The sequence below is a fragment of the Mus pahari genome, chromosome 2 (genome assembly GCF_900095145.1).
Source record: "Mus pahari chromosome 2, PAHARI_EIJ_v1.1, whole genome shotgun sequence".
Taxonomy (NCBI): Eukaryota; Metazoa; Chordata; class Mammalia; order Rodentia; family Muridae; genus Mus; species Mus pahari.
The window spans coordinates 23,478,378-23,491,929 of record NC_034591.1 but is presented as its reverse complement, the minus strand read 5'-3'; the positions used below and the strand labels follow the sequence as shown (position 1 = coordinate 23,491,929).

At 40.2% G+C, this 13,552-nt stretch overlaps 1 protein-coding gene across 4 annotated transcripts in view; it reads left to right on the top strand.

Moving 5' to 3' along the window:
• Lmbr1 (limb development membrane protein 1) overlaps window positions 1–13,003 on the top strand; it is a 126,750-nt gene extending 113,747 nt beyond the window's left edge. For 2 of the 4 annotated variants that reach the window (XM_029535212.1, XM_021190339.2), the window contains exons 16-17: window positions 10,116–10,277; window positions 11,986–13,003. In XM_029535212.1, the coding sequence (XP_029391072.1) occupies window positions 10,116–10,277; window positions 11,986–12,071 (248 nt within the window). In that variant the 3' untranslated portion in view covers window positions 12,072–13,003. The remainder of the gene's footprint in view (window positions 1–10,115; window positions 10,278–11,985) is intronic. The other 2 variants (XM_021190340.1, XM_029535213.1) reach the window with 2 other exon arrangements.
• The last annotated feature ends 549 nt before the right edge of the window (window positions 13,004–13,552 follow it).

The window sequence follows — 13,552 nt, the reverse complement described above, 5'->3', positions numbered from 1 at the left end:
TGGTTATGAGCCACCATGTGGTTGCTGGGATTTGAACTCTGGACCTTCGGAAGAGCAGTCGGGTGCTCTTACCCACTGAGCCATCTCACCAGCCCCTCACCCCCCTTTTTATGCCTTTTTTTGATTTTGATTTTGATGTATGTATAATGCTTTCCTCACTACAAGTGTTCAGGAAGACTCTTCAGCTCCCTGGGCGGCATTTGTAGACTCGTTTCTTATCCTCAGTGCACCATTGCTTACTGATGATACCATTTGGTTTGAAATTTATTTTTTGGAAAGGATTTGGCAAAAGTTCAGTTTCTTTTATGGAAAGAGCCCTACTCAGCTTGAACAAGCTTTGTTAATGTCAGCAACAGTGTTAGGTCTGTGGGCAGCGCCCTTAGCTACTAGTAGAAGTAGAGACTTAGCACTTACAGATCTTTTGTGTTTTCTACCTCTTTGCCTGAGCTGTGTGCTCATGTATTGATTTATTGATCCTCTCACAGAAGCAGCATTCATTGCATTTTTTTTTTTCTAGTTTGCTGATTTAGACCTTGGGAGTAACATTTTGTAACTTGCAATTGGAGCTAAGCTCACTGATCTTTAAGGTCATTTTCTTCTTTTGATCTGAGTGGTTAACTGCACCTCCTTGTCCAGCTGTTACCTCCCTGTGCTCCCCCCCCCCACTACATAGCTATAGCACCCTTGTTTATAAATCCACAAACCTTTCATATAGAGCATGTTAATTCTCATTTTGTCAAAAATACTTGTTCTTTTTTTTTTTTTTTTAACCCTACTCCCTGTGTTTTCTTTTTTGACTCATGGGATATTTCGAAGTATGGTACTTTGTTCTCAAACATTGGGGGATATTTGAGAGATTTGCTTGTTAGTAATTTTTATTTTAGTTTTTCTGTTGATGTCAATGTGAAGGAATGCACTTTGTGTATGTAGCATCATTTTAATTTGAGCAGGCTTTCCAGCTGTGTGCAAGGCACAGAAGGAAGGACAGGACATGTGCTTGTCGGTGCCATGTTTGTTGGTGTTAGCTCCGCGGCTGGGCTGCAGCGGTCCTCATGCCTCTATCTAGATCCTTATACCCTCTTGTGTAGACTGCTGTTGAGAGGACTGTGAAGCACTGGCTACAGCTCGGCGCCTCTCTCTCCTCTACTTCCATCAGTTTGCATTGATGCTTTAAAGCTTGGGTACCAGCTGCAGAAGTGTGGGGTCCCCGGTAAACTGGCCCTTGTAATTATGGTAGTGGGGATCATTGTTTAACTGGTAATTCTTCTCTGAAGTCTCCTTTGAGTCATGTTAAAATAGTCATTTTACCTTCCTTATGATACTTTTCAGTTCTTTTACTATCAACCTGTGTCTTTATGTTAAATAGCTGTGTAAGCCTGTCTGGATTGGGATATTTAGAGTATTCATATCAAATTTGATTCCTGGTAGGATCCTATCTGTTGCCTGTTTCTGTTCATACCACTTTCTCCCTTGTAGCCCTGTCTGCTTCTTCTGCATTCTTAGAGATAAGCTAATTCTTTTTTGGCCTATAGACTTAACTCTAAGAAGTAACTCACCAAGTTACTTCAAGGCTTATGCAGTATTACTGTTTTGTGAATTGGGCAGTGGCAGTGATATTCATAGTCGTCAGTTGTAAGCTGCCTGTATTCCTTTGAATATATAAGTAGAAGGGATACTGCTGGCTCATAGAGAAACCAAGGTTTGATTTTTTTTTTTTTTTTTTTTTGGAGAATCATGATTGTTTTTCTTTATATTTTGAGGTGTTTTTTTTTTTTTTTTTTTTTTTGGAGAAACCACCATACCGATTTCCATAGTGGCTACAACAGCTTACATTCTAACCAGCAGTGAATAGGTTTCCTTCCCACCCCTCCCCCCATATTCACCAGCATTTGTTGCTTTCTGTTGTTTCTTTGATAAAAGCAGTTCTGCTGGGGTAAGATGAATCTTAGTGGCATTTTGATGGGTAAATGTTAGATTTTTTTTTTTACATGTATTTAATAGTCATTTTAAAGATTGCTTTTGAGAACTCTTCAGTTCAGTTATTTATTGAATTATTTCTCATTTGGTGTTTTATTTTTTTGAATTAAAAATATTCTATGTATTAATCTCCTGTTGGATGAATAGATGCCACAGATTGTCTCCTTTTCTGTGTGCTCTTTAATTCTCTTGTCATCATGTAGATTGCTAGTCTGACACAGTCCCATTCGTGTCCTCTTGCTCTTGTCTGCCTGAGTTGTGGGTTCCTGTCCAGAAATCCTGTGCTTGTACCTTGTAATTTTTTTTTTTAACGTTTAGTTTAGTAGTTTCAAAGTGTTAGGTACACTGTAGGGTTTTTTTGTTTTGTTTTATTTATTATTTATTTACATTCTAAATGTTGTTCCCTTTTCTTGGTCCCCCTCCAAGAGTTCTTCACCCCATCCTCCCTCATCCACCCATCCCAACCACTCCCTTCACCCACCCAGAGACTGAGCCACCAACCAAAGAACATACACAGGCTGCTCTGAGGCCCCAGCACATGTGTAGCACATATGTGTAGCAGAGGACTGCCTTCACTATCTTTTACTTCTGTTATTACCTAATCTCTTCGGATTTTCTATTTCATTTAATGCTTTTCTTCTCATTTTGTCTCAATTTATTATTTTCTGCTTGCTTCATATTTATAAACCTTATTAAAGCTCTAAAATATCTACTAATTTTTTTTTTTTTTTACACTTCAGATTTGATTCCCCTTCCCGTACATGCTCCGACTGGTCCACATCCCACACCTCCTCTCTGATCCCCTGTCTCCATGAGGATGCTCCCTCCACCCCCTAGACCTTAAACTCCCTGGGGCCTCCAGTCTCTTGAGGGTTAGGTGCATCTTCTCTGACTGAACCCAGACGTGGCAGTCCTCTGCTGTATGTGTATTGGGGACCTCATATCAGCTGGTGTATGCTGCCTGGTTGTTGATTCAGTTTCTGAGAGATCTTGGGGGTCCAGGTTAATTGAGTCTGCTGGTCTTCCTACAGGGTTGCCCTCCTCAGCTTCTTCCAACTTGTCCCTAATTCAACCACAGTGGTCAGCAGCTTCTGTCCATTGGTTGGGTGCAAATATCTGCATCTGACTCTTTCAGCTGCTTGTTGTGTCTTTCGGAGGGCAGTAATGATAGGTCTCTTTTTGTGAGCGCTCTGTAGCCTCAGTAATAGTGTAAGGCCTTGGGGCCTCCCCTTGAGCTGAATCCCACTTTGGGCCTGTCGCTGGACCTTCTTTTCCTCAGGCTCCTCTCCATTTCTATCCTTGCAGTTCTTTCAGACAGGAACAATTATGGGTCAGAGTTTTAACTTTGTGATAGCAACCCTATCCCTCACTGCTGGAGGTGGGTTCTACAAATTCTTTCTCCCCACTATAGGGCATTTCATCTAGGATCCCTCCCTTTGAGTCCTGAGAGTCTCTCACCTTCCAGGTCTCTGGTACATTCTGGAGTGGTCCCCCTAACCTCCTACTTCCCGAGGTTGTCTGTTTCCATTTTTTTCTGCTGACCCTCAGGGCTTCAGTCCTTTTTCCCCACCCGGTACCAGATCATGTTCCCCTTTCCCCACCTTTCTGTCCCCTTTCCCTCCCACATCCTTCCTTCCTTACTCCCTTGTGGTTGCTTTCTTCTCCCTCCCAAGTGGGACTGAGGCCTCCTCACTTGACCTTTTTGAGTTTTGAGTTCTGTGGACTGTATCTTGGGTATTCTGTACTTTTTTTTTTTTTTTGCTAATACCCACTTATTAGTGAGTATATACCATGCATGTCCTTTTGGGTCTGAGTTAACCTCACTCAGGATGATATTTTCTAGTTCCATCCATTTGCTGGCAAAACTCAGGATGTCCTCATTCTTAAGAGCTGAGTAGTACTCCATTGTGTAAATGAACCACATTTTCTGTATCCATTCTTTTGTCGTGGGACATCTGGGTTGTTTCCAGCTTCTGGCTATCACAAATAAGNCCACAATGAACATAGTGGAACACATGCCCTTGTGGCATGGTGGGGCATGTTTTGGGTATATTCCCAGGAGTTGGTATAGCTGGATGTTCAGGTAGATATATTTCCAATTTTCTGAGGAACCTCCAGTTTGATTTCCAGAGTGATTGTACCAGTTTGCAATCTTACCAGCAATAGAGGAGAGTGTTCCTCTTTCTCCACATCCTCGTCAACATGTGTTGTCACCTGAGGTTTTGATCTTAGCCATTCTGACTGGTGTAAGGTGGAATCTCAGGGTCATTTTGATTTGCATTTCTCTGATCACTAAGGACTTTGACCTTTTCTTTAGGTGTTCCTCGTCCATTTGAGATTCCTCTGTTGTGAATTCTCGGTTTAGTTCTATACCCCATTTTTTGGTTGGGTTGTTTGGTTTTTTAGTAGTTAGCTTCTTGAGTTCTTTATATATTTTGGATGTTAACCCTCTATCGTATGTGGGGTTAGTGAAGATTTTTTTTCCCAATCTGTAGGTTGCCGATTTGTCTTATTGACTATGTCCTTTGCCTTACAGAAGCTTTCCAGTTTCATGAGGTCCCATTTATCCATTCTTGATCTTAGAGCATGAGCCATTGGAGTTCTGTTTAGGAAATTTCTCCCTGTGCCAATGAGTTCAAGGCTCTTTCCCACTTTCTCTTCTATTAGATTCAGTGTATCTGTTTTTATGTTGAGGTCCTTGATCTACTTGGACTTGAGCTTTGTGCAAGGTGACAACTATGGATCTATTTTCATTTTTCTATATGCAGACCGCCAGTTAGACCAGCACCATTAATTGAAGATTCTTTGTTTTTTCCATTGTATATTTTTGACTTCTTTGTTTAAAGATCAAGTGTGCTTAAGTGTGTGGTTTAATTTCTGGCCTTCAGTTCTAGTCCATTGATCAACCTGTTTGTCTTTGTACCAATACCATGCAATTTTTACTGCAGTTTTTAATCTATTCTGAACTGATTTTTGTGCAGAGGCAGGATCTGGTTTTGGTTCTTAGTGTAGATACACAGGCTTTCTGGCACCACTTGTTAGTGAGGCTGGATTTCTCTAGGACTTTTGGTTCCTTTGTCAAGAGTCAGACAGCTGTAGCTTCCTTCTGTTGTCTTCTACATCAGTAGCACACGTGCTTATTTCTGTGCCAGTGCCATGCTGTTTTTGTTACTACAGCTCTGTGGTCTAGTTTGAGACCTAGTATAACATTCTTGGAATGCAAATCTGCTGCTAATAAATCCCATGCTGTTGGGATGTCTAAGATAGCTTTATTTTGCTTTACTTTAGAAGATATTCTTAGACATGAGAGTTTAGATTATTTTCTCTTAAACTTTCAAAATAGTCTTGCATCGTATCCTCTTTGCAATGCAAACTTTGGTAAAAATCTTTCTTTGGCCATCATTTCTGTTCTTTTCTTTCTTGTGGAAAGCTTGGCAGTTTAATTAATGCATGCTTAGGCAGGATCCTACTCAGATTTTTTCACTCTGTGTTGATTATTCATATGTGTCATCAAATTTAGTCTATTTCTAGTTGATAATCCTTGAGCAAATTTTTCTTCAAGGAATTTATCTTTTTAGTCTTGTAGGGATTGTGTGTCTGTGCCCTTGTGTGTACATGTATGTGTTGGATATGTGTGGTATGTATACATTTGTATGTGTGTGCATGCACTTGTGTAGATGTTTATGCACATATGTGTGAGTATAGTCTCACACAAGGTCAATTTCATGTGTCATCAGGCTCTGTCTACCTTGATTTTCCAGACTGGGTTTCTAATAGGCTGTGAATTCATCTGAGTAGAATAGTCTGGCTGGGTGACTAGCAGCACCCAGGGATTGATGTTATGTTTTCATAGATTTGGGGAATTGAACTAAGGTCATTGTACTTACATAGGAAGAACTTTACTGGCCAAGCATCACTAGCTAGAATGAATGTATCATCAGCCACTTGGAGTCAGTTTAGTTCATTAACACTGGTACTTGACTTGTTCTGTTTTGTGTCCCAAGAAGGGACTCAGAGCATTCAGCATGAGAACAGCTTAGGGAGCAGAGAGTTGCTTGGAGTGAGGCCTAGCAAAGAACTGAACAGAAAACCCAGAAATGACTGTTTCCAATGGCCACAGCCTTTCCTAAAGTACAGAAGGTAAAGAAAGAGTCTGAATTTAATAAATATGTACACAGAGTTTTAAAAGCCTGAAGTTGGCATATAAAGGAAAAGCACAATGTAAATGGGAAAAGTATTCTTGATAGGATAAAGAGCTGGTTAGATACTATAGAAATCGGAAAACTTAAAGATAGTCAAATATTTGGCTATCTTTGAGATTAATTTTTAATATAATTTTATTAATAAATTTAATAAGAACACATGTTGTTTTGGCACCTTTACATTAAAATCATGGGTGTTTTGGGTCAGATGTTTGTGTACTAGGCCAAGTTGTGTAATTTACTGATAACATCACTCTCAGACCTTTTGTGTCCCACCCTTTACAAAGGCTTGGAATGGCCTCATGCAGCTCCACCAACATGAACATGCTTGCTCAGAGCAGAAGTTGACTCAGGTGGGCTAAAGAACATGATTTCTATTGACTTATCCTGTGGGTGGGGCAACATGCTCCTTCTTAGAGTTGGTTGTATTCTGTGCACCAGTTCTTTTAAAAATGTGAATAGAGACCAGGTTGTTTTTGAAGAAATTACTCATTCTCAGTTGAGTCCTTGTGGGAGAAGCAGTGCGTTGCTCGTCATGAAGTGTTCTACTGAGGTCACATGACCCTGTGCCTCACCGCTGTCTAATGAAGTGACTTTGTGTATGTGTTGCTTCCCATTTTAACAGTGATGGGGTGGGTGAAGATATTTGACCAAAGATATTTAATAGTTTAATCTTGTATTTTAAAACTCACTGTCTTAATATCATGTTATCTTTGTCCAGAAGTTTAGAAGTATTATACATTTATATCATAAGCATTACATCAGTACTTTTATTTTTTAAGTGTCAATAATTTCTAATTGAAAAAGACATTTTTTATTTAATTGTTGCTGGGACAAAAGCTACCTAGCCAGAATTTCAGAGAAATGATTTTTTTTTTTTTTTTTTGCTTCTAAGTAAAGAGTTATTTATGTCTACTCAGAATAATCTTTTGGTTGGTCAAGATCAGTCAGGCTTTTTTCTAAAGTGCAATTTAAACAATAGTGTCTTCCGACCCAAGCCTGTGAACTAGCATTTTTGTTCCTCTTGGGTTTCTGTATATGTCTGCCTGGAACAAAGCTTTTAAGTAAGAGACTGCCCTTTGCCTAAACATCCTGTTGTATCCAGTGGAGTCCATTTCTAGGGTGTATGACTAACCCTCTCACTGTTTAGAATTTCTATATTCAGTGAGACTGATTTGAACCCCCTCCCCCAATTCTGCTTTTTTGTGGACAGTGCAAAGCTATCTACAGGCAAACAACAGGGGTCCCAAATGGTGTCTGTATACCCACACAGATTCATTAACGAGAAGAGAATATGGACCTTGTATTTGTATTGCTGTAAGGTGATTTTTGTATATATAGTAATGGGTCATCAAATGCACACATTAAACACATGATCCATGTGTTAAATCCCTATCAGCCTGCTCTTTTTGCTCTTACCCATTGCAGTAGACATCATCCAGGATATACTAAGCTTCTCCTTTGGGAGCCTTATAGGTGTAGAAGCTTGAGTGTACCTTTCTCATGGGTTAACTATAGCTTTTGATGAACTTGTATGGAAAACTTTGGATCTTGGGATCAATTCAGTTGCCAGTATGGGGTCTCAGTGAAGCCTTGAGGTTTGTGTTGGTAGTGCCATAACTGTTCATATAGCTACTAACATTATTTAAATGTTCTGGTTTGAAAAATAAAGTATCTGATTAGGCTTCCATTCCATTTAACAAAGTCCTTTCTTTTAGGCTGAGCACTGAAAGACTAAGTCAAAGTTGTCATTATTTTACAGTAATACAGGGCAGGCACTAAAGGCTTTTCTGGTATCTGGGTTTAAAACTTTTTTTTTCACAAGAAAACCAAGAAGGATGACCACTGGGTGGATACTCCATTCCTCCTTAGAATAAGGAACAAAATACTCATGAAAGGATATAGGTACAGAGACAAAATTTAGAGCTAAGATGAAAGNATGGACTATCCAGAGANTACCCCATTCGGGAGTCCANCCCATCATCAGCCACCAAACNTAGATACTAATGCTCATGCCAACAAGATTCTGCTGAAGGGACCCTGATATTGCGGCCTCTTGTGAGGCTATGCCAGTGCCTGGCAAACACAGAAGTGGATGCTCACAGCCAGCTATTGGATGGAACACAGGGTCGCCAATGGAGGAGCTAGAGAAAGTACCCAAGGACCTTAAGGGGGCTGCAACCCTGTAGGTGGAACAACAATATGAACTAACCAGTTCCCCCTGAGTTTGTGTCTCTAGCTGCATATGCAGCAGGAGATGGCCTAATCAGCCATCATTGGGTAGAGAGGCCCCTTGGTCTTGCAAACTTTATATGACCCAGCACAAGGCAAGGCCTGGGCCAAGTAGTGGGAGTGGGTGGGTAGGGGAGCAGAGGTGGGGGGAGGGTATAGGAAACTTTCGGGATAGCATTTGAAATGTAAATAAAGAAAATAATAATAATAATAATAATAATAATAATAAACTTTTTTTTTTGGTAAGGTATTATCTAATGTCTTCATTAATCTTCAGCTATTTTAAAAATACTTTGCCAATATCTTTCAAACTTACATGTATTGGTTCCAGGTGGGAGTGACTATGGAACTAAATTTGAATTTCCCTGTTCTTACTACACTATTTGCATAGGAAGATTTCTGCTGTTCATAAGCTTCTCTGGGAGGCTCCCAGTAGTGTTTGGTAGAATTCTGTTGGATCATGGCTGAAAGCCAAATTCAAAAGTCAGTTGATGATATGATATTGAATCAAAGTTATTTTTGAAATCACCCATAAAATCCTTAAATATTATATTGCTGTACTGGCTGGTTTTGTGTGTCAACTTGACATAGGCTGGAGTTATCACAGAGAAAGGAGCTTCAGTTGGGGAAGTGCCTCCATGAGATCCAGATTGGGGCATTTTCTCAGTTAGTGATCAAGTGGGGAGGGCCTCTTGTGGGTGGTACCATCTCTGGGTTGGTAGTCTTGGGTTCTATATGAAAGTAAGCTGAGCAAACCAGGGGAAGCAAGCCAGTAAGTAACATCCCTCCATGGCCTCTACATCAGCTCCTGCTTCCTGACCTGCTTGAGTTCCAGTCCTGACTTCCTTTGGTGATGAACAGCAATGTGGAAGTGTAAGCTGAATAAACCCTTTCCTCCTCAACTTGCCTCTTGGTCATGATGTTTGTGCAGGAATAGAATCCCTGACTAAGACAATAGCATATGCAGTACTTAGCTGTGTTTTTACAGTCCTACAGGAAGTATCTATTGCATCTTGTAACTCTGATATAAGCCTCATGTAGCCCTTCAGTGTCTCCGAGACTCTATTACACCCTCAACCACATGACTTGTAGGATTTATTTACCTATCTATAGTCAGAAAATCCTACCACTCATGGCTAGGGACACATACTCAGGAAACAAATTTAAACATTCTTTCAGTTAAAAAGACTTTAAATTGTATATGTGAGTGAATTTAAGTAAGTTAAATCCATGTATGATGCAATCATCACACATTCCCAGCTTCCCACTCTTATTCTATAAATTTTTAGTCTATTGGAAGTGGCCTTGTTTATTCAGTTATGTGATGAGCATTAGGAATGTGTAAAGCGTTGCCACTGGAAATGAGATGTAGAAGTGGAATAAACATCATATGTATGTAAGTAGTGGGAAAGAACAGGTTCTAGTGAATGGCACCCAAGCTTGGTCTTTAATGTAGGCATGAAACCTAAACAGGTGATGGAGTACTCATCCCAGTTACACATGCAAGTGACTGGCATGTGAAGGTCAGGGATGGCTTGGGTTGCCCTGCTCGGAAGCAGTCGTATGCTTCATGGCAGAGTCTTACCACAGAACTCTACAAACCTCTGAGGCAGTCTGTGGAGTCTGGCCTAATCCCAACTGCATTTGTTACAGGTATGGACACACCCCACTTTAGTAAGAACTCTATTTTTATTTTTTTAATAGGAATCACTAGATTCGATCTACTTGGAGACTTTGGAAGATTTAATTGGCTGGGAAATTTCTATATTGTATTATCCTACAATTTACTCTTTGCCATCGTGACAACATTGTGTTTGATCAGAAAATTCACATCAGCTGTACGAGAAGAACTTTTCAAGGCCCTAGGTAATCTTGAGATTTATGGATATTTTTTCCTACTAATCATGACTTTAATATTTGTCTCTCTATTTAGTTTTTAAGTATGCATAGCTGTCAGTCCCATCCTTGACTCCTTGTGTTGCTGGGACTGGACCAGAACTGAATCATTGTACTGCAGGGCCTCATCTGTAAGGGGAATGAGTAGGAACTGTGGTTGTTTTGATGGGGCCTCAGAACAGGGCTGAGGATATCCTAAGAACTTGAGGATGGCAGTCACCCCTTTGTTTTTATCATTGTGCCATTGTAGTGAGGAGGATGACGTGATGTTGCAGGTTTGGATTTTGTAATGATACCTTTTACTATTATTTACTTGAAGTTTTAGGAGGACTTGGATTTCCTAAGTGAAAAAGCAATGTATAATTCTCTCCAGTAAGCCATATAACTCTGGAAAACAATGTTAGCGTTCTTGGTATAGACAGGATAGAGTGCTTCCTTTCATGTCTCAGTCATTTGTATTGTGGTAAAGAGCCTGCTCCAAGTGTTATGTCTTTGCTGCATTACTCCTACACACATGCTGAACTGGGCTTGTACTTAGGGTGAACGGCACTCCAAAAGCTTCCCAGGCTGGCATGTAGCATTTACTCCACAGCAGTAAAGAAAGGTGGTGGTCCCTGTAGGAACCCTAGCATTAGCTCATTTGCCACATACCACTTGAATGCTTATGCTCCATATAGGTTGTAGTTTTAGTTATTGGAAGAGGCAACATATTGATAGATCTATTAAGGCCCCAATTTCAGGAAGCTTAAACTATAGAAGTAGCAATAAAGCTTCTCCTAGCACCAACCTTATGATCTTGGTGTTTGAAAGGATGACCTTTGAAGAAAAAAACACCAGGTTACAGTTCCACATGTATTTTATTTGTAATATGCACTCTGAGAATATAGCTGGTTGAAATACTACCCTGGGATGAAAAGCTATGTCTCATTTCAACTAAAACACCAGATAATTTATGAATTTTAGTGTCATAGTATCAACCACATAAAAATATATGCAGATGCATTATAATCAAGAAACCCTCAATCACGTGTTTAGTTGAAACATTTTTAGCTAGGATCTCAGATCAATTCCATCTTGGCTATAACTAAGATGGCTGCAGTGTATCAGTGTTGGCATTTTGTTGTGTAGCTTCTGTTAAAAGCTATAAGTCAACCTGCCAGAGGCCAGAGGCCCTATGCATCAGTTTGACCATAAGACATAGTGTAGTTTTCAAGAGTTATGTGAAACTCAAGAGTTGTGTTTATTTTTCAAATATTTTCTATTTTCTTTTTGTATATTACTTAGGGGCAATTTCCTGTATAGAAAAGATCCTTTTTAAATATATGTTCAAATGGCCCAAGGTGTTTAAGTCTGACTTTAACAACCAATTTCAATTCTAACAGTTGTTTTCAGAGAACATCTGCTGCCCAGGAGCAACAGTAGTGATGTTGACCAAGGCAGTATACTCTGTCATACCCAAATTTAAGAAGTGAACCTACTTAAGTCTTAAAAGTGTAGTTCCTGGGTCAACCATGTGTCTCACTGGTAGAATGCTTGTGTACCATGTATGACGTCCTCGGTTTAACCTCCAGCATTGCAGCCTACATAGGAAAGCCGTTCTGCTGCTAAGCATGTCTTTTCTGGTCACTCCATTCCTTAGCACTGCTCCTTTCTCACCTTTATCCTAATTTTTCTACAGGACTTCACAAGCTTCAATTGTCAGATACCTCAAGGGATTCAGAAGCTACAAAGCCTTCTGCAAACGGGCATCAGAAAGCACTGTGAGACCTGACTGCCTCAGCAGCACTCTACAGCAAGTCCTGACAACTGATTCATGACATTCCCATAGACACTGTTATTTCTGGTGGGTCTGGACCCAGCTGACAGTGCCCTTTCTCATAAGCACTTACAACTTAGCACTCGTCAGCTGTGTCCCCTGTGAGTTTTCTGATTGACCTGATAGCTTTTGGTTAAGCCCCGAGTCTTAGAGACTGAGGAAAAGCTGTATGTCTATAGCATGAGCCTTCTGGAGGAGAGGTGAAGACTTAACTTTCTTATGCTTTGCTTTACACCATGAGAAGTTTGATTCTGCAGGCAGAAGGCTGCCTGAAAGTCGTCTGATACCCCAAAGCATTTTCAGAAGGTCCTGGAAACTGTTGTACAAGTAACAAACTACATTTTTATTGAAAAAACCAAAAGCAGATTTTCTGATTCATACTACAGAATCTTCATTAGACTCTGAGCCAGTGGAAAATAAGAGATTCTTTTCACACCTGAGCCTTGGTGGGCAGCCCCAGGACTATATTTTTGTGGTAAGCTGCAGTATGAAGCACATGTGATTGTAGCTTTGGACAGTTTGTATGTACCTGATACTACTTTTAATAGCACAGTGCCAGCGTTGTACACACCTCAGACTTTGCCTTATAGGCTGTATGTACATTCATTTTTTTTAAAACCTTTTTTTCAAAAACTACTCCACTCTGTGCTTGTTGTGTGCGTGTAACCCAAAGACAGAAATTGCTTCTTCTTCATTTCCCTCAGGCTTCGGTGACTCTCACATTCACCACCTCAGTAAGGTTACCAGTGTGATACCCAGAACTTAAAGGTTCTCCACAGAAGGGCAGGTGCAGTATAATATGAGCTCATAACTATTTAGTTGTTTAGTTTAATTGTTGGGATGGTTTCTCAACTCCTGAGTCTACTGATTTAAAAAAAAAGTGAAAAGCTGAGCGCATGCTATTGTTCCTAGGTAGCACACATTTCACAGAAATATAGTGATGCTCACATGCACTGTATGGACGACAAAACGGGATTTGTGTTCAGAAAAAGAAGTAAAGCACTTTTTTTCTCAAATTGTTGAATTTAGTTTCTTTTGGAGAAATATATAAAAGGTTGTATCTGACTTTATTTTATTTTATTAGATATTTTCTTTATTTACATTTCAAATGCTATCCTGAAAGTCCCTTATACCATCCCCCCCTGCCCTGCTCCCCTACTCACCCACTCCCACTTCTTGGCCCTGGCATTCCCCCTGTACTGGGGCATATAAAGTTTGCAAGACCTAGGGGACTCTCTTCCCAAAGATGGCCGATTAGGCCATCTTCTGCTACATAGCAGCTCTGGGGGTACTGGTTAGTTCATATTGTAGTTCCACCTTTAGGGTTGCAGACCCCTTCAGCTCCTTGGGTAATTTCTCTAGCTCCTCCATTAGGGGCCCTGTGTTCCATCCAGTAGATGACTGTGAGCATCCACTTCTGTATTTGCCG